This window comes from Varroa jacobsoni, unplaced genomic scaffold (genome assembly GCF_002532875.2).
Source record: "Varroa jacobsoni isolate VJ856 unplaced genomic scaffold, vjacob_1.0 scaffold_301, whole genome shotgun sequence".
NCBI lineage: Eukaryota > Metazoa > Arthropoda > Arachnida > Mesostigmata > Varroidae > Varroa > Varroa jacobsoni.
Genome location: NW_019213203.1, coordinates 50,184 through 76,481, shown reverse-complemented (window position 1 = coordinate 76,481; position 26,298 = coordinate 50,184). Strand labels below are relative to the sequence as shown.

Sequence of the window (26,298 nt, the reverse complement as noted above, 5' to 3'; positions counted from 1 at the left end):
TAATATTATAACTTCTCAACCATATTATAGTTCTATTTTATTATTCTACCGTTTATTGTGTAAGACCTCTATTACCAAAAATGTTTTCAGCATTGCTTTTAATCAACTCACTTTTTTTATAAAATCAACCAACATTCCGATTTGCATTCAGTGGTGTAGTATGAGCCTTTAGTTTTTAACTAGCGTACAGTGTTTCTCCCAAATCTGATAATTATGTTAGTGCGACAAAACGGACGTTTCGTTCTGTTTTGTTACCACAGCTAAGGAAGCTCTAAATATATTGCTGACGTATGCACAGTTCTAAAAGAGTTAGATTTGTTAGTTTTGCTAACAAATAATAGTAGAAGGCGATGCAGATTCATGGCTGGCCACTTGTGTTATGACAGTTACAGGATTTTTTGGAATTTTGAGTTAATTGAAAATAGAACAGACGTCCGAGTTAGTGATGGTACCTCAGGCGCGGAAAGCGGATGTAATGTCGACTTATTAAAAGTTAGGGTCTTATCGAAACCGAGGAAATCGACGCATCTATTAAGAGAAACATTTTGATAAATAAAACATGTCAAACTGAACTACTCTTCAAAATACTTCAGTAGTACGAGATACGAACTGAGCAACTCCATTAAATGATCGAGATTATCGTTGTGACTCGAATTGAGCTATGAGAATATAAATATATAACAAAATGATGCCGCATTCTTCCACGCTAGAGCTTGGGAGAAATTTTAGATTTCATTAGGCAGTTAATAGTAACCAAGCCTTAACGAAAAATAGCTGGCCAGTCTTAGTTGACCGTATGCTCTACGTGCGTGTAAATTACAATCTTTATTGATCACCTGCTCCCAATGGATCAGCATATTAAGGCACTAACAATACAATGTATGACAATAACAGACACGCGATTCGTACTATACTAATTTTTTATATAAGTGTATGAAGTTCCCCTCGATGAGAAAAGGATGAAGCGTGCTTGCGACATCTAGAGGAATCATTTCGGGTTTAAATGTAGGAACAAGTGAAATGTAAAAGGTTAAACATATCCACTTCGTCCTCGAAACTCATGAATTCTTTTCAATAGTCATCACTAACACTAGCAAGCGAGGACCCTTTGAGTGTTTACATTGTTGCGAACAACGTCTGCTCTTGCGTATACTAACAACGATCCAAAAATTCTTTGTAGGATTATCCTAGGCTGGAACTTCCAAAAATTATAGGCTATGGCTAAAATTCTCAGGAAAAATTCAGATTGTACCAATGGTTACCACAGGAAAACAACTGCCGGAACTTGTATTAAGAACTTGTTCTTCTCCAAGACCAGTTCAATCCAGGAAGCGCAGTACATGCTAGTGTTCTTGTTATCGATAATCACCTTTCGATTCCTATAAGAAATCGTCGCGTTTAGCAGACAATTTTAGAAGGTATTGCGTAGCAAAAATGATTCAACTCGAATTGCTTTTAAATGATTTTTGTCGTTTTAGACGAAAAGTTGTCAATGATAAGGTGGCCTTTAATACTCGATTTGGATAGATCTTGTATGATAACAGTACCGTTAACGAAGTTGGCTAAAGAGCAGTGTGTGTTCTGTACGCAATCGATGTAATTACGTGCCGTGGTAAAACAAGGATAGCTACTGCAGGTTTTTGTCAACTACAACTCTCAGTAGATAATTAACTTGATCGATACTTTGTCCTCTTCAAATAAATTTGAAATGATAACGAGCTTTGGCTTTAGTTCGGCTGCGAGGCAATCCGCCTTTACCCGAAGCCATTAGCAAACAAATGGTTGCCTACTTAGAGAAGGGGATGCGCGGAACCCGTTCAAACAAGAAATTTGTTTCTGTTTGGCGTTTTGTCATATTTGAGTAATTTCCAGGCTCAAGGAAACCACCACAAAAGTAAAGCCTCTGCAGAAATTCTAGGCTTCTTGACATCCTTTCACACCTAATGCAAAAATATTGTTATCTCAATTAGACCGAACAGACGTTCTTGTGGTTTTAAACAAAATTTTTACTAATATACAATACAGCCGTGATCCTGGCCTCAAAATATCAGAAAACAAAAAGGAGCCAGTACGAAAGTTTTAAGCCATTGTGTTTCGACTTCATATCATACCGATACTTTCGTTGCCATTTTAAGCACGTATAAATGCTAGATACCACCATGTATAAAAAGTGATAAATCGGCCTGCTGATGCAAATTTTAAAGCGAAATAACCGTACTTACATATGATTATTTCTATACAAAGTTGAAGCACCGGGCTAAGGTTTTTATATTATTAAACAATTTTTTTTAAACCAGGCTTTAAGAAACAAGCAGCTATATATATATATATATAGCCGTGTATATATAGTCGTGTATATATATATAGTCGTGTATATATATATATATATATATATATACACGACTTGATATGACATATAACAATGAAATTAAGAAAATTCGGCATACGTTGCAGTCAAGCTAGAGATAAAGCAAGCGATAGTTAGCCTGTTAAAGAAAATCACACAGCAAACAAATTTTGTTAACAAGAATAACCCAGATTTCCGATCACTTAGAGTTATTATGCAGTGGTAAATCCAAGAAGCTTTTGCAGAGGTTATGGACACAATATTGACTGGAGCACTAACCCTACAGGCGAATTGATGCGGGAACCTCGTGAGCAGTCCGGAACCCCTTCGTGCACTACCGTTTAATAGAGCCTATCATATTCCGCTAACAAAAAGACAGCTTCACTACTTTCACGTGATATTTAGCAGCGTTCGGTTGTTCTACATGCCTTCGCACCGTTCCGCAACATGCATTACAGAACACCATTACAATTTGCACAAGCAAAGGTGACTCTTTTCAAAGGAGCGACGGAGTATTAGATGTCCTCCTTACAGCGCGTGCCGTCAACAAATCGCCAATATATTTCCATAACCTGCGGGTGAAAAAGGTTTTCTCAGTTGTTAATAAAAGGAAATGCAGGTTGGTAGATGGCCACTTGTGTTATGGGAGGCAAGAAGCGAAATTGCTAGCTAAAACCACATTTTAGTTTTTTCCGTATGAGTTTTCCTTGTACTTAGTCCTAGGGTCAAGATGTAGCTTCAAACACAAGATGTATGTTGGTGGAATAGAGCCCTCACAGATGCGATCGTAAAAGGTGCCGTGAGCTTATATTGAACAGCATAGGATCGAGCGTCATCACTCAACATTTTACGCCGCACTGAACTCGAAAATATTTAGAATGTCCGTAAATGTAGGCATTGTAGATTCAATCAAATTATGTAGTGAGAAGTACTTTATTTCATTTTTCATATTTTATTCAATGGAGGTCCGATGTGAATGGGCAAAATAAGTTAAAAAATAATTATAGAGAATTGTCGAACAGCTTTTGCGGTGGTAAGGCATTTAACTGTGTATACCGGCTAACTTGCATAATACAAGTGCTAAGTGGTTTTGTTTTTAAATTATTAAAAATAATTCTCTACAAGTAATTATGCGAGTCCTGAAATATATTTACAACAATTATCCTAGTACAATAGTTAGTCAGTTTATATCTTCGATAGAAACTAACAAATCTTGGTTTTATGCAAATACCCAGCGCTTGGCCTATTGGCACAAGTTCCTCACAAAACTCACCTTGTGTGCCCTCTCCTCATGAAACATTCTGCGTTTCCGTCACATTCAGATCCGTCAGGACAGAGTCCTGGTCGTGTCCGGCAGCCCGATGTTTGATTACCGCTGAATCCTAAGGCATAAAAGAATGTGTTTGTTATTTGTACCCGCACGCACTATACTATAACGAGCTGTGTTGGGTTTGCAGCATAAAATCCGTCCTGGATTAGCTGTTAAGCACATGCATTAATAAAGTCAGGTATTCATGCTATCTTTTTTTTATACAGTAATGTATTGTATCGAAAATAAATTGCACTTAATAGCTTCTATTCCTTTTCTTTTATTTTTCATGTGTTTACACAAAGGTAAAAAAAACTGTTCTACTGTGCACACCGATCACCTGCTTAAATTTTTTATATTTACCGTTAATAATCTTGTTCAGTAAAAACCTTAATTGATTGTCATATATTTCGACTGATACATGGATTCAAAATAGTGAATTTATACTCCTACTCTGCGATTCATTCTGAGCACACTTCATCGCCGGTTTTAGTACATTAATCAAACACAAGCGACGATCAGTTTGAACAAAGTAATCAATTCAACGAAGTAGTTGTTAACACTGCGAGTTCCTAAAGCATTTGAACCATATCGCAAAGATCAGTGTCATTTATTGCAATCGGCAATTGGTAAGTCAGAAACGGAGAGACACGTGTATATTTGGTAAAAAGGTTTCATAAATCATTAAGTTAACCTGGATGTCCTTGAAAGCTTGCACTTTGGTCAGATCCGCAGAATTACTCCTCGGATTAACCTTCTGCTGTTTGTAACCTAGCGCCCTGGTACCGAACACCTCCGCCTTTAGCCTTAAGCCGGGCAATCGCATACAATCAGTGTGCACTAGGACAATATTTTTTTTTTAAATATTACAGTTATACTTGGAGTATAACTAATATCTATGGCCGATTCGAATGTTAGTGCAATCACTCTGGACTGTTTGAGAAATCTTATCGTTGAGGTCCATCCACTGAAGAGATTGAATATTAAAAAGCGCGTTTCCAACAGCGAGAAGTCCATATCTATCTCCTAAAGTTAATGTACAATACGTTTTGTCGTGGTATTTAAGTTGCTGTTGGTGCAGAATTTACTTTTCGGTATTTACCTGAACTACCGCAAAAAGCTCGTGATTGGATGGTACTATTTGCCATGCTTTACTTTCCTCTTCAGTCACTATGCGCAGGAGCCATTCTGTGTATTTCTGTGTAAATTCTCAGTGATTCAGAACATTAAGTCCGTTTAAAATGATTAACGAACACTGTGCAACAAACTTCACATGAAAAAACCTTATTTCAATAAAGTTTTTATTGCGAGCAAATAGGGGTCGATGAGGCGTCTTCATTCAGAAAACAAATTTTTTGGACTTGCGAACAGGAGAAGCTTTCGTTTTTTCTTCGAATTGGTTAAAATTAATTGTATTGATCCTTGCTATAGTGGTTACTTTTCGTTCGCTAAAAAGTTTTGGCGAGTGGTCGACCAGTCCGGCGTCAAGAAGGTCACGAAGACAGTCCACTTCGCTGTCATTACCTATGTGACTCGAAAAAAATTTGTATCTAACTCATCCTGTCTGACATCGAGCTTCGAGGCATAATGGTGCCCTACTGCCAGCTGTTCAAAATAAACAAAATCTTACAGAACGATACAGCAGTTACTTTATTGTATAGCACGCGTTTGTTAGATGGTGCCCAATATACCATAGGTATGTCAGAAATAAACATCACGCGGTTCTATTGCTGTGTTCACGTCTCACTTATTCTATGTGGGGATAACTACGGTGTTTACCAAACCTTTAATTACCTCGCGAGCTTCACAGTTATTACTGAAATAAGGGTCAGACTGCGGATAACCTTTACCTGTATGTCCGTGAACCACTGCTACGCTTGATTTCTTAATCTTAAAGCGTCATCCTTAAACAACAATCCTTAACGAAAACACCAAGAAGGAGTAACAGGAAAGAAGGGGCATCTGGCTTCAAAGCCTCATAAAACCAGTTTAGTGCGAAAATAACATATTTAGGTCGAACAATTCGCACTGTAACAATATTGCATGTTTATCAGTAGGTGGTTGTGAGTCGTTTCTATGGCTTCGTTGGCAGGTATAATGAAATATATACTAGCTGACACCAGAATGGCCTGTATTTCAACCGGGCGTTGCTGCCGACATAGTTTTTAATACTCGGCTATTACTCATGTTCGGTTGCACATGTTCTGGGTAAAAAGTTAAATATGTGACGATAAGTTTGATATAACCCTAAAGATAGGAGCAACGGTATGGCCAGCATTACTGAATAACGACTGTACAAGTGCGATTCCGTATTTAGTAGTTTGATACTCACGTGCAATAATAATGCATAACTCGAATATCTGTGCCGTACGTGATTTTACTATCCTTTATTACTAATTTAGATTTATTAAAATGTATTCTATTATTGAAGAGCACACGTTGTATATAGTTTCTTTATATGTATAGGAAAACTTAATAGGCGTGTGAGGTTCCTTAGAAAAATTCGAATGCAAATCAAAAGGCAGGGTCTAAACATCTTATCTGGAGTATACTGAGTTAAATAAATGGGCATTCTTAGTGGCTTGCGCATGTTGGAAATTATGGTGACCGATACCCTGATCTAGTATGAAACGGTATATTTCACCACAGATCCAGACGCACTATGTCAACACTGTATAAAGAACGAATTGAGTATTCAACAAAAGTAAAACATGGTTTTTCTGTACTGAGCAGAAATATATAGAAACCATAGCTTTACTGTCCGGCATTCAGATAGGTATGAATAAAGTAAGAGCAGTGAGATCAATGAAAGCTCCTCATAAAAGTATCTATACGAACTACATGTGAAAATTTTTAATAGACATAGCGACCGTACAAAACCTATAGGGCTACTACGGCCACTAAAAGTACAGCTGTGTCGACATACGTTAAACGCTATGCAATATTTAAGACTGCCAAAAGCACCAGTAGTTGCCACTTTCATGTGGAGAAGCCGATTATGATATAAATGGACCGAAATAACGCTAACGGTTGTAGAGTACATTCACAAAAACATAGCATATAAGATCGAGGAAGTGCAACTTTCCGACCGGACGAGCAGGACTATGCTGCTGTGAAAAAATAATTGCACGCCGCTGGCGTCCTACGCAAAACGCAAAATTTGACTGAGACGGACACGGATTCTTAATCACTTGCCTCGAACAGGTTCTACATGATTATGCCTAAGCAGTCACAAGCTTCACAAATTTAAAGGCTTGGGGCAAGTGTATAAAAAAATGCAAACATTGAATCCGATCACAAAACGGAACGGTTTAAAATAGTTTTATTTGTTTTTATTGTAAGTATCACGATAATCTTTGCGAAATCTTTGAGAAAAACTTTCGAAGTAACATTATTTAGTCGCTTAATCACCATTTTTGTGCCCACTTGAAAATTAGTAAAAGGTTGTATGCTTCGGCCAAGATTAAAAGTAGAACTGGATTTTTGAACCAGATTTTTGTGAATGCTGCGCTGGGAAAATTATCCAAGGAGTTAAAAAAAAGTTTTCTAGATATGGGTAATTTAATTGCGTAAATAGGCGCGCGTATTAGCTTAAGCGCTAGTACGCAAATCTGCGTGCAATTACGAGGCAAGTACGAGCAGCGGGTGTTATGAATATATTTAGCAATAGTCGCCTTTAGCTCTAAGGGCAAAAGTACAGCGCAATTATTCATTGGAATCGAGCACATCTTAGGCTACAGTCGAAAGTGACGAAGGAAGGATAGCAGAAACAGCAACACGTGATGCAGATCTCTAACGCAGCTCCATACAATGTAATATCAGTAGATTTAATGATAGCTTGAACAATTTCCAGTTATTATGGTATATGTAAAGCCCAAGAAAAAGACTAAAGAACTAAAGAAATAGTAGTTATAGAAAGTAAAAGATTAGTCACAGTATTGAAAGGATGCAAGGGAATTCGGGACGCGATATCGTAAACGATAATGCGTAACAGTTTAGCTTTTTATATTTAATGCAGTTATAACATGTGTAAGTTTCACTTATTTCACTATTATTTCACTAGGCTTGTTGGATAACTGTCGTGTTTTCTAGTGCCGTAGTAGTAATTAAATAGTTGTAGTAACGGAAATTGATCCGAGTTGTATGTGCAGTACTACCAGAATCATAATCGTAGGAAGTTGGTACGATGCGTATAAGCACAGTGGACATTAACTGCAATACGATTTCAAAAAGGGGAGTGTTGTGAAAATAAACAATAAACAAAAAACTCATCGGCCGGCGATCGACTTTCGATTTATTCAGTGGTCCTAGATAGAATTGATAAAGAACAAGTATCTGCAAAGAAAAATTGTTATTGGGGAGTATAGTAAGGTTGAGAAAAAGCAATTTTCACTCTATTTTTGAACGCCTTAAGTGGAATATAATTTCATATTGATGAATCAAAAAACCAATTAGAATACCAAAAAAAAAAACTAAAAAATGAAAAGATCGTTTTTTAGCAACGATAATTACAATGATGGTCATTTATTAGACTTACTAAATAAATCTAGAACCAACATAGGGTTAGCCTGATACTCAAAATTTACATTGTTGACAACGAAAGCATAAAAATGAGTAAAAAAGACATGAAAGACGGAAACATTGACAGTGTCACGGAATTCAAGCCGGAGGGAGTTGAATACATATATATATATATATATATATATATATATATTTATATATATAAGAATATATTGAGTATAAATGCAGTATAGTCGGGAGACCGTATCTGCATAACGTACCTTCGATGCAATCTCCGCAGCGAAAGCTTCCTTGTGCGTTTATACAGACAGAGTTCTCTACGCATCCTCCATTGTTTCCGTCGTCACACTCGTTTATATCAAAACACTGCTGTTTGAAGAGGCGAGCAGAGTTTATTCCAACTCCTGAATGAATCATCACAAATTTTACTATTGTGTTAAAAATAAATATAAAATTGCTGCTGGATTTACCTGGAAAGGTAAATTCGATTTGTACTACAAGAGTCATAGAAAGAGCCAGATAAATAAAATGCAATTAAATTATAATTTACTTAACTTTGGGTATAACATCGAATATTACAGAATTCAATTCTGCAGCGAGTCACTGCAACAAGACAACCAAATTGTTGGCGCATTCTATAAACACAGCATGATTATTGGAGCAAATAGAGTTAACGAGGTAAATGTTAGTGTACACCCGTTCTGGGATACGACGTCAACGAATAAGATTAGCCGAACGAACGACAAAACGTTCATCAATGAAGGTTGCTGATAACAGTATACTTAGAATACTCTAGAATAGAATAGAATAGCGAATGAGTACTAAGTACATTAGATAGAGACATGTGCAAAATCGCAGTTTTGAAGATATCACATATCGAAAGGCATTAGTAAAAACACGTCGCAAGAGCAGCATCTGTATGGCATCGTTTTGGAGAATTTGTAGTTCCGTGAAGTGTTTTAGAAATAAAAAAAAATTTGTTGTAGAGGGCTCTTTAACCGCTAGGCATTATGGTATAATCAGTCTATGATTCTCGAATCTGGAGTGTAACGCTGAGATGGGTAGTTGAGTTAATTTTGTTTGCTGATTACAGTCCGAGAAATAATTTACACATGGAAAATTGGGTTTCTGTTTTTTAAAGCCGATGATTGTTTTGATTGTACTGATGATTACGTGGTATTTGTACAATGTTTGTTTTACTGAGTACCTAATTGACTAATTCAAGACTGTCTTGCAATCTGAAATGGTCCGGGTTTCGGTCTCGAGCGTAGCAGAGAGTATACGATTAACAAATACACGGAAAACAACACCAAACCGGTGTTTTTGATTTTCACCTGCATTCAGGGTATGCGGTACCTAGTAGATTAAAATAGAAAAATAGTAGTACATATCATGCCATTTTACTAGATTTCTTAACAAGAAAGCTGTGCACACACACAAGTGCTACTTGAAACAGCGTAGTAATTCAGAAACATTGGAAGAGTTTGGTCTTCTAGGACGCTAAATGCATTTGCTACAAAGAATTGTTCAAAGAAGTATTTTCTCACTTATTAGACCTTTGCAAATGCTATTTGTTATTTTCCAAAATGCCGTTTCAGTCAAAAAGCTGGATCGTAGATCGTACTGGTTTCGCGAAGATATTTGATTATGACAGGTCATTGGATATTTGGGCAAGGTCACAGTGTTAAAATAGTACTGAAAGGACAGGGTGGGGCAGAATAGGCCGATTGTGATTCTGTTCTTTTGAGATCTTGTATTTCGGTTATTTGGCGTTGCTGTTGCATAACCATCACTTCTGGGGTTAGAATTCGCTCCTCGTATCCCTGCCTCGCCATTTCTTGCCATCCCACAAGCCAAACTTCCACTGCACTTCCCTTTGCCATTCCTACCGAGGCACCGTCAGCACCATCGCGGTCTTCTCAGTTCCTTCTTTATTAAGCATTACTGCTTAAGCCTTTGGGCGGCATTGGTAATAACAGTGAAAAAGTAGCCTCTGGTTTGTATTCTGGTTATTCCGCGGGAACGTATTTGAATGCTAATATTGGGGAGGCCTAGGTTCGAACCCAGGCGTAGGCAGACTTCATTTTGTGCTTAGACGCTGTCATGTGATGGAATACAACGTAAAATTGGAAACATTGAGGCCGATAGTAATTGACTTGTACAAGCATCCGTACCTCTCCATATGGGAATGATGGTGTTCGTTTTTGGAAGATGAATGAAGCAGATGAAAGACTGTTAATGATTAAACCGAAAATAAATGCCAAATATAGGTAAATTGCAAATACCATGAGGAATAAGAAAGAATCGCAGACTAGTCTTATAATCAATTTTACACGGGAAGGAACTTCTTTAGTGGACCCTACGTCACTGCAGGTAAATGACAGAGAAGGCCGTTATTTTCGATAAAGAGGCTGCCGTCAGAAGGGCTTGTAAGAACTGAATTTGAACACTTTAAGAATGGAACAGAAGCGGTATACGAAACACAATAGCTATACGTAGGAGCCAGCATAGACAATTCCACTGACGCATTGAAAATCATATGTTCCTTCATCTTAGTAGTTGTGTGTTATTAGAGTCTCGGGGTGGCAATAACAACTTTCATCAGCAAACGCTCTTTTTTTTTAAGGTCTACCAAGAACGTGGTGGACAAAGCGAACATAATGAGATATAAGATCCTAAATTTAACGCCGGAAACAAAGTCTTCGTTTATATATCCATATATTAAAAATGAAATAATTAATACAAGTGTAAATAGCTGTTTATCATCATTCGTCCGTAATTAGAACTGGTTATTTGTACGTGCTGAAGATAATACGCATAGTTGCTTCAATCAATTACACTATAATGTTAATGGCTTAAACACTTAATTAGAAATAACATGATCAGTGAAGATAGCTTATTGATTGCGCCCTTTACACCCTGAATTTTTGTATTTCTGCCTCATCTCTAATTGTCCATGTACAGTTGTGAATGCTGGTAGCAGTGGTGCCTATTATGTTTCTTAGATTGTTTTTGGTTTTTATTTCTTATTGTTGTTATTAGATCTTATTGTTTACGACTTCACCTAGTATCATAAAGTGATTATCCCCTCAGGATTGTTTATCAAAGCTGTTTTAAATATTTTGGGTTAAAATCGTTAAGCCAGCTAATCGTAATATAGCGTTCGAATTGTCTATTGACGGCATCCTGGCCTGGTTGATGAACGCCTATTTAATGAATTTTGACTCAGGCTAGTAGGGAATGTAAATTGCGTGAAATTATTAGGAGATTCTGATATGAATCTACTTGAGTCGAGTACCACTATCAACATTGGTCTGGCCCTATCATTCTCCTTTGGATGTAGCAACAGGGTCATTCACATCAGTTGTGTCGGACTTCTTGGCGCGAACTTCTGTCATAATTATGTTTGGAAGGTGAATGCTGAATTGGTATTGCAATAATTCGTTTATTCTTTAATAATCGCTTCAGTTTGAGTTCCCACGGTGACACTTCTGATTTTCCACAGATAAGCTAATTGCCCTATGCCTTTTAACAATTCAATAAGTAATTCAAATTTAAATCTAAAATTAATGACTACCTATTTTCACCGGTTTATTTATACTCATGATACTATTTTTTGGTAGTGAAATCTGTGCAAGCAGTCACATACTTGGTGAAACCGTATCTCGGTGTAAAAACACAATCAGTAATCACTCGTAGATCATTCAGAATTTTTTGATTTTGTAAATAAAAGGGACCATACACACACATATTGAATTAAGTCACCTTGTAAAACGACACATCCAAACATTTTACTCTCAGAAATAAAGTTACAGTAATTAAAGGAACATTTGCGTGCGTTTTACCATTGATGGGTTTGCCAATGCAAAATACTCATGGTCGGTCATCACAAGTATACTCTGTCCTCTTAACTAATTGTCCCTTAAAATATAAAAAAAAGAGCATCAATTGTACTTACTAGGTATTTTCGACTAAGGTAACAACTGTGTGCTTCATTATTTCTTCCCTGACTTATTCAAATACAACAGTCCTTATACAGCAGAATATTTAGCTATAAAGTAAACATACAACGTTGATCGGTGAGATACTGACAAATCTTAAGCAGTTGTGTTTTTACTCATCAATTTGTATATCAAATGAGTACTTCCTTATCACTCGAAAGAGTATAGGACTGTAAATAATAATCAATGTGAATGCCTTGATTATGAGTCTTGCGGGAATTAAAAATAGACCACTGTTTTATCCACTTTGAAAAAGATTATTGAAAGACTGATTTCTGGTTTACCTAGGTAACTAGTACTACCAAGTAAACTAATGCTAAGTAAACAAATCTGCGCCATCCTTACCTTTCAACTTACAAACTGTTTGCGTAAGTCTATATATTTCGGTTAACATGCTATTGTCATTCCTTTAGATCTTCGAATAGCATTTGATTCAATTAATAATTGATTCAATTTGATTCACTGAATTATTGGATATAAGTAAGGGCACAGAATCCATTGCAAATTGGGCCATGCCTGTCTCTCAAACATAATAATATAATCCTGTTTTTTGGACATGCGTCTTCCACTCAATTTTAAACATATTCCTGATGTATTCATAAATTCCTGTGTACAAAATGAAGCTATAAATCGATAAAGAAGCGTTCGTTTCATAGAAGTTATGCCAAACTCGTTAATGGTATCCATACCTCCTAGATGAGAGCAGGCATCTGTAGGGTAAGAAACGCCATAGAGTCGAATTTGTCTTCTGTTCGTATTCCATTCTATTGTATGACGCTTTCTTTACTCGATTTCCTCGAACATCAGCTATGGAGTCGAATACCCTTTTCTGACTTATGCCAGTTACCATCGCTCCAAAAAAGGACTCTGAATTGTTTATTTTTATAGGACCTCAATGATAGTTCAAGCCACTGTTACTTACTTTCGTTGAGTATAGTTTGTGCATATTAGATTTAAGATTAATTGTTAGAACTAACATTAATGTATGTGAGATATGAGATCAATGAATTATAGCCGCAAAAATTATTCTTGTCTATTATTGTTGAAAGTACAATTGTGGAACTCTGACTGCTATTTTTATTACTATTTATTGAAATAAAACTTTTATAGCTATAGTATTTTATTATAAGTGGTTGAGGCATTTGCATGGCTAAATTTGCAGTGGAAAAATTCAAGCAGGAACGTCTACTGTTAATAGTAGCTATAGGGATTCAAGGCCGACACAACTAAAAATATGTGCAGATGTGGAACTAAGAATAAATCATGCGCAATTGCCTATGCGTCCTTCTGACCTTATTCTTGATAATATTATTACATCTACATACACACTGAAACGGACTCAAAAATATATTGTTATAATGCATTTCAGATGCGGCCGGCTGGAGGTTTTTATATATCCACAGCCGACCGACTAGTCGCTAGTCGGCAGCGAGCACTTGGGAGGATTTAAGCACACACTTAACAGATACTTCCTCTTAAATGAGTTCGGCCCCCCAGAAATGTTCTCGCCAGCCGCCAGCAACGTTTACGTCTAGGCTGTTTTTCTGCCTAACATCAATAAAAAATAAAGTCTATTACCACACAAAACTCGTCGGAGCGGTGAATCCGGCTTTGTAGTCAACCTCGAACCAAACGGTTTAATGCTATACGCCAGAAGATAACAGAGGGAATCTACTTTCAACGGAGAGGCCTCGCGCCACATTTATGAACCGACGTAGCGTATTATCGCTACGAAGGACACTTCCCATTGCCTATGCGTAAGGTCGGGGAACACGACGACTCCCGAAATGGGTTTCTTAGTCGCCTGATTCATCAGAACAGGTGTCCAGTCAAGAGTTGAAGTCGACACGGGGTTGGAGGGTATTGGTCTTTTACGGGCCGTGCTGGATATTGGCGTTAAGGTAAGTGTCGTTTTAACCGTGTTTTTGGAACATACCAGCGTGTATGTCTTGGTGAGGACTGAAGGGTGCGTAATGGTATACGCTAGTAGGCGACTCTCAGCCCAGGAAAGAAGTGGCGGTCGCCTTCCGGTCTAGGATGTCGTTTACCCGCGAACCCGCCTGTATCTGTACAGGCAGTTTACAGTGGTACAGCAGTGCATTCAAGAACTCGCATTAAGGGAGGCTTTTGCTCGAAATTGGCCTAGTAGGCTGTGGAGTTGTTGGAATACGATTTCCGACACCTGAGCGGCACGGCGAACCGCAACGTCGACGGCCTGTCATGTCACAGTTCTATCGCTGAAAACTATGATGCTGGCAATTACAACACCCACTATGCGAGTTTGTGCGGGTCTCTGGTGCTAGCTACGCCTCAGAGAGGCGATTTTGTCGAACAAGAGTGGGAGATGGCCCCCTTCACATTGCGTGAAGCCGCGCTTTTCCATTCAAAATCTCTAGTCGATCAGTCGAAACAGCTGTGTTCGCTCAGTTGTATAAATTATGCATTAATAAGCTTCATATGTCGTAAAAATTTGCATATGAACTGAACCTGGTATGCAGTTACGAAAGCCATAGTGGTTATTTATTAATTTTCTCTACAGTTTATTAACCATATAACTAAGTATTGTTAGAATATATCTGGGAAACTCTTTTGTCCTACTAAATAGTTATAAAGGCAAGCAATGGACCCCGAAAAATGAATGTCTGGCAATGTTGGCAAAAAACAATGTCCTTAACCGAAGCAAGTGACTCTGGCGTGACTATAACTGAGAGTGTTACTTTCAAAGATAGACAATCGTTAGATTAGTCCATATATCTTAGCTATAGTCTTACCTGTGTGCGAAGCAAAAGTCGATTCCGCAGCTATTTGATATCAAAAAGTCAGCATTATAAGTTTACTTTTTATGGTCAGATTTTTAAATTTCGAACAAAAATTTTATGAATAAAACAATGATAAGAATTTCTGTGAAGGTATTCAGCGGTATTTAGTTTGACCATTAGCAGCTAAAAAAGAAAACGAAATAATATGTACAAACCTCTAATACTTTATGAAAAACCACGAAAAGTTAATCCAAAGCTAGTAGTTAGTATAAGTAATGTGACGACGGTAAGGTCAATAATAGTAAACTTAGCATTTCATATCATTTCGTGTATTGTATTTATTTTTAATAGTTGTGCTATATCTAGCCGGTAATGTATGGCGCATTTCATGTCCGGTATTTAAGTTCTTAGGTATTTTCAGATGGCTTCCGGCACAAAAAAGTGTGCCTATGCCCGGACTAGAACCTAGACTACCACAAGTTTAGCAGGCATACACTTTGATCACTACGGTATCACAGGAGCGTAATGTGTAGTAGTGGATTCTTCATACTAACATTTGGAATTAAATTGTAACATTTTCCTGCGCGTTAAAGCTCATATTGTGGTTAATGTATTTGACTTCTATCAGACATCTCTGGTTCCATATTTCGCTCAGCTGTTTTAGAAAAAAGCAGACATGGTAATGACCAACCGAAATGGTATTTAACATTAAGGACTTAACAGTTTATTTGTAGAGAAAGCAGTCTAACCTCTAGCTCATGATTTGTTACTAAGCCTTATTAAACATAATTAAACTGTTTGCACCTTAACTGCCAATAAGGCTGCTAATCTTAAAATATATTTTGCACTCAAATACGGCTTTTTTTTTTTCATTTTACACTTCTGCATTCACTGTCTAAGCAACGCAGACACGCACGCTAAATAACAAAAAAAAACTAAATTTAAAAATAACCTTTAAAATAGGTTATACCTTCGAGGGAGCGGCCTGTATATCCTTGAGGACATCGACCACAAGTGAACCCAGGCTTCAAATTAATACATTGAACTCCTGCAATAGAAAAATAGGCATGTAGATGTACTATAAGTAATCTATAACTACATAATTTGTAGTAGATATTATAAAAAAAAAAAAGAAAAAACTAAATTATATAATAAGGCAATAGTCGAAAGAAACAATTATGTTTTCATATATTTTTGTTGACCGACTCTTTGCACTGAAGTTTCGTTAGGCTCTACTTCGGGAAGGCCGCAGATGCACGCTTGGCCGCGTGTGTCATGCATGCACTTACAGCATTACCTCATTCTGTCTTTACGGAGGTTATGAAAAACTGGCTTGTGATATTAGCATCACTACCGCCGCAATGATAAAACTTCATACCGTATACTGGTGGTAGCGCCCTCAGTGGTGTTGCCACCGAATTTCCCCCTTTCCAAACTACTCGAGGCCCGGGCTGTGGAGTAAAATGCTATAAACAGTGGCGTCTCATTAATGAATGTTTGAGCTTGCATACGGGATTGATTCGAGTCATTTGTAGACAGCGCTGGGATGTTTATTAGAGCTGTTTTTAAGGGGTGCGGCACCTCAAGCCTCTCAGTAAAGAATGTGTTCATAGCGTTGACGAGGATTTATACCCACGCATGACAAACGGTTTCTATGAAAGTACGTTGGGTTGCCTATTGAATTCGATATGTTTCTGTAAGCCGTGAAAAAAGCATACCAATTCGACGACGTTGTGAATCACCTCACTGCAATCTTACTACTTAATTTCATAGTCCTCAGTAGTTGTGGTTAATATGGATGATTCATTAATGATAATAATAAGTCCGTTTATGAAAAAAAACACGTTGCATTGAAAAATATATTTCCCATAACAAGGATCTCATTAATCAAAAGATTCTAAAACTGGCTAAAATGTTCAAATGTTCAGTCATAAATTTAGTCCTAACGTTATGTTTGTCCTAAATAGTGCCGCGCACACATAAATTTGTGCAATGAAATTTTATTTCTTCTGCACAAATGAAAACTCATGCAGTAAATTTGGCTTCCCGCAGGTATGAGATTATATAAAAAAAAGTATTTAAATCAGGTAAATGTATTTCTATATTCGATTTTATTAGCAGTATTTGGTACAGTAGCCATAGCGCGGATAAAGCGAATGACATTCTCATTGCATGTGAGAAGGATGTTGAGAAGATAATCATGGTGTTAACAACAAAGCTGTTTAGAATCATATGCATCTGATTAGTGACCGTTTAAAGTGCTGTAATAATGCTTATAAGAACTGAACGACACCCGTACATTCTCCTATATTTTTACTCTCGAATAAAAAGGCTTATGCCTTTTAATAATAAATTATTATTATAAATAAATAATATCCAACATTAGCGTGATTGGCTAATCATGGAATTTCGAAATTTGAACCGGGAACTATAAAATTCTATGATTTTTTTTAATCCACCATGCTTAAATAAATTGGAACATTTGCAAGTTGCGCTACAAAGTTATAGAAGTGTACTATTTTATGTATGCAGCCATATCCTCAGCAAAGGTTTCAAGCGTTTTGTATGTGGAGTATGTTGCTTTTAGCATTCACAAAGATAGAAAAAATTGTCTTTCAACGGCATAACGACTATGGAATATAGTATTGCATCAGCTATTTACCAACACAAGTCACCGTACAATTATTTTAAGCCCAATGAGAGTAATTTGTGCCAAAGATGTGAAGTAATTGAAAAGTGCTACGCAGTTGTTTGCGCCTTCACCAGCCTGCCCTACAGACAGTGAAAAGCAAGACAGGAATTACAACCAGTCATCTTACACTGATACACACATGAAACTGAGAAATCGAGCAAAAAACTTGTCAGAAGTAAACGTATAACGGGCTTCTAGCTTGGGGACAGTAGTTCGTAGCTATTATCATTAAATTTGTTGGAATCTTAACAATAATATTAGTATAATTCGAATTTCAAATAATCTTAAATGAACGTGCTGTTGTTGGATTTTCCATGTATGTATTAGTCAGGTAAAAGGTTATCGTGTCGGTATACGGGTTTGGTAAAAACCTCCTTTCACCTTTGTTTTTCGCAGGACAGCCGCAATGAAGATTCTATACCATTTTTGAGGCCAGGAAGTAATACATAAAGTCAAATAGGCAAATAATGTATATAACTTTAAGTAGTTTTTAAAACGTATTTAACTCCGGTATATATATTAAAAAGTATGGGAATTTGGTTTCCTTTAATTGTCAATATCAGAATAAAAAATTATTAACGTAAAAACTATTAAACTCGTCGATAGGAGACAGCTTGTCCAAAATATAACGATGAATGAGGCCAACAAAGTCCTATGGCCTGGTATAGTACCCAAATCAAAATGCTTGCTAATATAAGCGAAGTTTGGTATTGGACGCATCTTAAAATTGCTACTGAGGTAATTATAATTACTTGTATTAACGCTGAGGTTATTAGCTACGGAACGGTCACGTTGTCATGGTGTCGATTCAAAATTACTGAGATTTAAAATTAATAGACGGCAAAAAAGCACGTTTCTATCTGTAGCTTTCAATATAAGGCATTTTTAGATGATTTTTATCTTGTGCTTTATTTCATAGATTACCTTTCGTCATATAACAATAGATGGTCACAAAGTAAGGTGCGTTATGTGCACTTCTAGCACGATAATGTTTGTGCCGATGATATTGTTATACTGTTTATTGTGCCAACCAATATATTCCTATTATTCTAATTATACCAATGAGTTCACAATACCACGAATAATATTTTTTTACGCTAAATCCACGGGCGTTTCTTGTGTACGTATTCCTAATGGTCAGGTCAAAATGAAAAGCTTTAAGAAAGTTATTTTACAATTGAGTTATAATGAATCTGTTGCAAAAGGAATTAATAGATAACTAACTTCCATATAAATGACCAAATAAATTGTAAATAAATCTATCTTTATAAAACTGAATTCGTAATAGTTGAATTGAGTAGAACTGAAGTTATATTATATATGAACGTTGCAGAAAATGAAAAACTATCAAATTGATAAATAGTGATCGCTTTAATGTTAAACTAGCATAATTGGTTGAATTCGAGACTGCCAAGAAAAGTGGACCCTATATGAAAGTACGAGCAATGATTAGTAAGAGCGAGTGCGTAAGGTGTGTCGTTCAATGTATGCAGGCATTAGGAAGAGAAAATAACCGTCCCGTTTGCCTAGTATGAAAAGGTTATAAGTTCTAGCAGTACCGTAAATCAGCAACTGCACGCATTCCATGTGTTTTCTTTGTACCTAGATACAATGTCGAATTATACAACGATAGCTAGATACAAGGAAATCACGGTTTTACATAAAAACTACAGAATTCAGACAACCGAGACTTGCCGAAGGCACTCTGTTACAATAATTATAATAATGTTTCATATCCACTTTACAGTCTTTTCAAAACTCATGATCTTTAGGTCTTACTGAGAACATTCACGGTCCTTATTTAGCCAAATAGGCCATTTTAGTCTGCTGTTTGTTGCTCGTGCTTATGGCGTTTTTGGATCAATCCATTTTGCTTTGTTTACTATGCAACTAATGTTCGTTTTATATAGTATAACCTCTACAGCACAATGACCTAATGTTTCCGCCAGTAGTTGCCTTTTAAAGATACCAGCATTTGAACCTCTAATCACTACGGTTTTTCAGCAGTTAGTTTCGGTCCAGCATTGTTACGCATTGTCAATTGAGAACGCGTTCTGATTGGCACTGGGCGATCTTTAAATATAATTCCAGCTATAGCTATCACTTTTTCTTTTTATTATTATATATTTTGCACTATATTGTTGAATGCATTCACTTCAACTTTACGATCTCTGCACAAACTGTAAAACATTATTTAAACGGTTATGTCCTTGATCTTCAGTGAAATGCATTACACCTACGATGGGCTGAACACAAGCATCCATCATATTCAGCTTGCGTAAGCATAGTTGTGCAGCAAGGACAGATGTTCCTTACTAACAAGATATGTATAACTTACAATATAGTACGTCCTGTGAATGAACTTATACTATAATTATCGGTGGTCCTCTGAAGCTCATTTAATAACAACTCCTCTATAGTGTAAAAAACCTTGAACGGAACTTCGGCGGTTTGTTTTATTGTGTCATTAAGTCTTGTAAGCACAAGTGGCTAGTGACCTACGGTCTAATGTCTGGATTTGAGCCGCACGGAGTCATCGGATTCCGTGGCTGATTTTCAGCACCCTTGACTTTCCTTAAAGCTATCGACCGCACGCATTCACGGCTAATAATTTCATAAATAATGAATGCAGCCTTCAAACATAGCATGCTATCATACAATATTACGGATGCTGTTTCATATCAACACGATAAATATGCTGTAGTAGGGATAGCGAACGACAAAAAAAGATTGCACAATAAATACACGGAACAAATGACAAAATCGTTGCCTGAGTTCGTCCTTGATTTCAGGCTCTCCATAGACAGGTAGACTATGTAAATATATTTTTTTTGGCATTACAGAAATAACATAAAAATTGCGAGGGGATTTATACTACACTATGCCAAAAGCAATAGACCTAATTCTCGGTGACGATGTAACGCCTTTGGCCACAGCTAATCATCTTATCTCACGGAAAAAATAGTGGTTGTTTACTATAAAGCAAGAAGGAGGTTCCGAAAGAAAATAAGAAAAAGATGGCGCACCTAGAGACAATGGCACAACTAAAAGGGTGACATGTAAAAAGAAAAGCGATAAGAAAATCGCAGTTTGTTTAATGACCGAATGATATGCCAACACAGGTATTTCTGAAAGACGTATTGTTTTAAAGGAAGTCCCTTTATCTAGTTTATATAGTCTCATAGCATCACCTTGTTAGTCGTCATTTTACGAGTTTATTGTGTAATGTATAAATATGTTTTGGATCTTTTTGGGGAGTACAAGATCGTTTGGTCACCATGGGTACCACAGCTAACCAACATGGAAGAACCACATGCGACTAAAGCAGTTTAATGTATGTACGTATATTATCTTGAGAACTCTCTTTATCCAGTTGCGTTTAAATGAATACTAAGTTGATATATGTATACTTTGCTCTACAAAGGTTAAAATAGCACACTTTTTTCACTTAACACGTTTTAAATCTAGTTCAATGGGCTAAATGTTTCAGCCTTATTGCATCAGCATTTTTTTATTATAGGTACTACGCGACATTATATTGCAGATAGCCACCCACTTTTATTGTGATGAAAAAAATAAACAATTTGAAGCAGCTACTCCTGACTATTTATCTATTCAGTTATTTCTCTCTTTGTATATAAAGTACCGTTTCGAGTTGACAACTCGCTCTGCTGTGTGCTAACGGTAACTAGCAGAGGGAAATATTTGTGTTGTTGGCGATGATGATTTTCGCCATAATGGAATGACTAACAAAATGGATATATTAGATTCTTTTAAAGGGGAACAGCTTTAGGATCTTGGGTGGTCTGTTATAGGCCTTCGATCCACATTGCATGCTGTGATAATAAATCAGCCACGTTTATTTTCCAGTTTGACAATCTCTACAAGCGGATCTTTCAACCAGCTGGTCTAGAGATGCCTTTATAACGTTAAGCGTTAGTTTTTGTTACTGATCACATTTTTGAACATACTTATAGACTCACTACGTAAACAAGACTATAGATTTTGAAGTTGAAATTAAAATAATTGGATTTAGGCTCGAGGGATTTCATCGAGCAAGTTACGGGATAACTACGCGGGATTAGCTTTTTGACTAACTTGCTCGCTTCTTTGCTGAACTCGAAACGACGTATCAATCTTTTTTGATAACAAGCATCCTTTTCATCTAAATTGTTCAGCTTGATTATTGTCTGTTCATTGCCGTGAATTTCGTGCGCCCCGTAAAAACCAGCGAAATAAATGTCAATCCGTACTCATACATTAAAAATTATTTATAGAAAATAACGCTTCAGGAAGTGATTGTAAACTATTTGTAGTGAAAATACTACAGTAAAAAAAAGTTTCGCAGATTTCGTTTCGTGTTTTTTATTTTTAAAAAGTTAATATGTTAATCACGGGACAACGGAGTCACACCTAATTTTCTAGCATCATAGAGTGAAACCTTAGCCAGAATTTTCAAAGCACAGTAATTATCAAATTCCTTACCCTTGGATTTAGTTTTAACATTGCTTCTACTCCAGGCGGGGGGGGGGGAGGGGCACTTTCCTATTCATTTCAGGGCTTCAAGAGGCCCTCTTTTCTGTGTGTGTCTAGCCCTTTTTATTTTTCGTTTAAATTTAATAACGTATGCAGATATTGCACTCTAATTTTCCTCATCTTGAAGCAGTAAGTTCGTGTCAGCTCTAAATGGGCTGACTAATTTTATTTCAACTTCCGTTTCTCATCTTCGAAGAGTGTGCAGTGCTCTACTGTGAAAGTCACGTCATTGCATGCGCCAGCGTTGCACGTAATGCGCAAGTTACTCTACGCCTTTCCTTCCCTAGGAAGAAACGCTAGGAAAGATTCGTTAATAGTACCTTAATGAGATAATAGATCCTTCTCTAACGCTTTTCCCGTACCATTCTCTCAATTCAATGGCAGTTTTACAGCCTCTGACAGTATTCTATCCTGTCTTGTTGCTTCCGCCACCGTTATTCTATTACATGGTTGAACAACTTCCCATTCCAGGCAGTGACTATTGTGCCCTCTCACTCCTGTTGTAACCTTTTGAGGGTATTCTCCTTTACTTTTTCTCAAGTAAGCTTTCGATGCTTACACAGGCTTTCCTGTTCCTCGACCATAATGTTGTACGCATTATTACGACCATGGTATTGTTATATGCATGCCTACAGTGGAAAGAATCAAGGTGCTTCGGAATAATCAAATTTTCTGAAGGACGAGTATTCGTCGTGCTTTCTTTACGTAGCCTTTGTTTTTTTTGCCTTAATAGCTTTTATCGTTTGCTCCATGTGTGCGGTTCCGCTTAGGCTCTGGTCAGTCCGTATTTTCACGTGTTGAACCACTCTTTCTAGTTCGACTACATATCTTTGAGTTGACATTTAGTTTGCCACACTTCTTAACCAATAAATAACAGACTAGCTTAATGTTGTATTTGCTCATCGAATAGCCACTTCATCTATTTATTTAGCCTTATCTAGTTTTGTTTCTGTCCTCACAGTAATCACTAACGTTAAGTTACCTGCATAGAGTATTTCTTTCTTGCATCATAAGTAGCCTGAACACTCCGTCGTAGGCGAAATTCTACAGTATTAGTATACTTTCTTGTCCAAAGTCATATCTAACATAAAGTTAAAGGCGAAGAAGAAAAAAGTTCAAACAATGACTCCGATTCTTCGTCGTTTTCTTTCATTTTTTTTTTTGCTTCAAGCCTAGTTCTATAACCCCAAAAGTCGATCAACCTTTCTTAAGCCAAAATTGGTTTAGTCTCTTTTCCTCTGTTTCGCTCGTTTTGCTTCTTTACAATAAGGGCTTGAAATCCTTTACTGCTATTTAGGCTCGCCTGTCCAACCGGCTTGACAGATATTGATACGGAAAACAGTCTAGACTTTTTTGATGGAATTGGATTTTATTTACCAGGGGGTTTCAAGGTGACTGCAAGTACTTCACAGCTTTCGGTAGTTCCTCAAATTTTTATGGTTCAAAGCTATAGTTGCTTGCAATACTTTATAAGCATCTCCCTTAGAGCATAATTCCCAATATCGATATGACTTTTGGCGAGCCTTGCAGAAATATAAAGCCTAAAAAAGTTTTAGGCGTAGGGAGACTGGCTACCCTCAAGATAACTAATCATCGTATTGAAAATGCCACATTTAACATTACGCTCTTTGGAAAGTACCATTAAATTATATTTTTTAGCAAGTTGGAGCATTCGATGTACATAATGCACAGAAGTAACAAAAATTGTGTAAAATGTGTGTTGAGAGCACAAAACGATAATAAAAGTACAGCCTTCGAGTCGCTATCCGCGGATACGAGTGATAATTCCAATCAGATGCATCACTACCATAAAATAATAAACACTTCTTCCAAATGCATGACAAATTAAAGCTATTACTACGTGCACTTTTTTGCGTGATCTGTGTAAATCGAATGTTAAAATGTTTTGAATGGAGCGTGATACAACTTCAGAGTTTGGTGGTAGTTACAAGCTACATGCAAATGATTTGAAACATATGACCTTTTGAGTGCCGCCATATATTTCTCGCAGTAAGGCCATACAAGTCCTGATGTACAGACAGTAACGCTTAAAATCTTAATCAATACAAAACCGATGTCATTTAGTCTGCCATGTTGCTATATAAGGCTATAAAAGACGTTGATTAATCCTAAGCATGCCGGAATCTCACAAAAATGTCTATGGAAATGTCACTTCTAAAGATATTTAGCTGTGCTCAGATCTATCGACAGATACTTCAGGGATCCCTAAGTACTAAAAGTATGCGTCCCAAGGTCAGTTGTAAACTGCGTGTTGATTAGGAACGATCAAATCTGAACCGAGCTGAAATTGACGGTCCGATTTCTTGTTTGTAAATGGCCAAATGTTTAATCTTCACGTGGATTGAACGGAATGTATATCTATGCTAGTGTTTTAAGTTTTGCAATTTTTTGCAAAAATTGTCAAACTTAAAACGCTTGATTGATAATTGATTTATAATTCCATTCAAATACACGCAAAACATAACGAACGGGTTTGCAACTGCTCATAATTTCATATAACGTTCAACTTACCTGGGAAACATGGATTAGCAAGGGAACATTCGTTGATATCTTCACAGTGGGTTCCGTTTCCGGTAAAGCCCTCGGGACATCGGCCACATCTAAAATACATCCAAAGGCATGCAGATGATTACAAACGTAGAAACTATTATTCATCTTTAAGATCTTTAAGGTAATAGGAGATTACGGATCTTCCGATTTTGTGAGAAACTTCTTAAATATTGTGAAGTTAATAAAAATGTAGTAAATCGCAGTTATAGAACCATGTTAGATTGATTGATGATGATAGATAGTTAGTTGACTGACATAGAGAAACGTTACGCTAATATGGTTAATTTGCGACACGGTCTATGGAATCCGAACCACGTATAGTTCGTACTCTCGATAGGGTAAACATTTTTTTCGGAAAGCAGGATTTATTGAACTAAAGACACGGAACATATGCAACGGGCGTTAAAATCGCAACCACGCATTCCATAACTATTAAAGGGTTTAAGGTAAGGCCTTAGGCTGGCCTTTTGTCGAAGGTAAACTAAACGTATAAATGGAGTAACATTCTTATGTGTTTATGGTGTTAATTTGGAGTTAAGCTGAATTATTTCTTCCTGAAACAAGGTACATAGAGGCATTGACGTGTTAACAAAATAAAAAGGCTAACAGATATTTCAATAGTAAAATGGAATAATTCAGGCAGAGTAATAGGAGTAACATACTGTACTGAATAACTGTTCTGAAACCATGGATTGACGAACACGAACTATAACATTTATCAAATAGTGAAATATGATCTACGTAATCTGGGAGTTGCAACAGCAGTCGAGGGAAACAGTGGGGTCTCGAAAAATATTGTAGCCGATTGTCTATACAAATAACTGTTGGAATATTCTAATTAAAAAAAACCGCATAGCGTAGGTTAGTAACTAAACTAAGGGGTACGTTAGACTAGGTATGACGCACATAAAACGCGTTATATTCGTTCTTATGGGTTGACTAAATAATTGTAAATAAGTAACGTGGTAAATGGGGCAGAATAACTGCGAGATTTCTGCTTCAGTTTAGCTAGAGTGTAACATCGATGAATCAAACTGGTCAATTCAAAGGCAAGAACGGTGCGGATCTAACCTTGCGTCTATGTCACACATATATAACACTCACTTTTTTTATTACTGTAATTTATATACAAACTCGTGCAATTTGCTACTAGCCAAATAAAGGAATGCAATGATTCGCTATCATCGCCCAGTAGCGCCCCCGGCTAAGCAACGTTTACTACAATATGCATTAATCGTACCCAATGTTGCCTCCCTGTCGTTTCAGAATAGAGGGAGAATAAACAAATCTTGGAATGCATCTAATAAATTTAATTGGGGTGACAACTTCCTCAATTTAAAGACAAGTGACTCAATAAGTAGGCGTACTATTCAGTCACTTAAAATTGCAGTAAATAAAAAATAAAAGCATCTTTGCGCAATGTCACACCCTACTATCCGTAGAAATATATTCACAGCAGTTTCGTGGGCGGCTGTTGTCTGTAGTAGTTACAATAAGAAGCAAACGATTTTACAATGTAAATGATCTAATCTCAGCCAGAAATATATTTTTAAATGCTAAAA

The 26,298-nt window shown here is 36.8% G+C and overlaps 2 protein-coding genes across 8 annotated transcripts in view; one reads left to right on the top strand and one right to left on the bottom strand.

The window, feature by feature from the left end:
* LOC111259171 (uncharacterized) overlaps positions 1 to 2,973 on the top strand; it is a 14,121-nt gene extending 11,148 nt beyond the window's left edge. For all 3 annotated transcript variants that reach the window (XR_015310462.1, XM_086967768.1, XM_022830935.2), the window contains one exon: positions 2,634 to 2,973. Coding sequence is in view for 2 of the 3 variants with exons in the window: in XM_086967768.1 (XP_086823894.1) it covers positions 2,634 to 2,692 (59 nt within the window). In the remaining variant the exon portion in view is untranslated. The remainder of the gene's footprint in view (positions 1 to 2,633) is intronic.
* Tsp (Thrombospondin) overlaps positions 1 to 26,298 on the bottom strand; it is a 128,603-nt gene that overhangs the window by 59,086 nt on the left and 43,219 nt on the right. For all 5 annotated transcript variants that reach the window (XR_002679455.2, XR_015310461.1, XM_022830932.1 and 2 more), the window contains 4 exons: positions 24,698 to 24,786; positions 15,908 to 15,985; positions 8,438 to 8,581; positions 3,621 to 3,729 (listed from right to left, as the gene is read on the bottom strand). Coding sequence is in view for 3 of the 5 variants with exons in the window: in XM_022830932.1 (XP_022686667.1) it covers positions 3,621 to 3,729; positions 8,438 to 8,581; positions 15,908 to 15,985; positions 24,698 to 24,786 (420 nt within the window). In the remaining 2 variants the exon portion in view is untranslated. The remainder of the gene's footprint in view (positions 1 to 3,620; positions 3,730 to 8,437; positions 8,582 to 15,907; positions 15,986 to 24,697; positions 24,787 to 26,298) is intronic.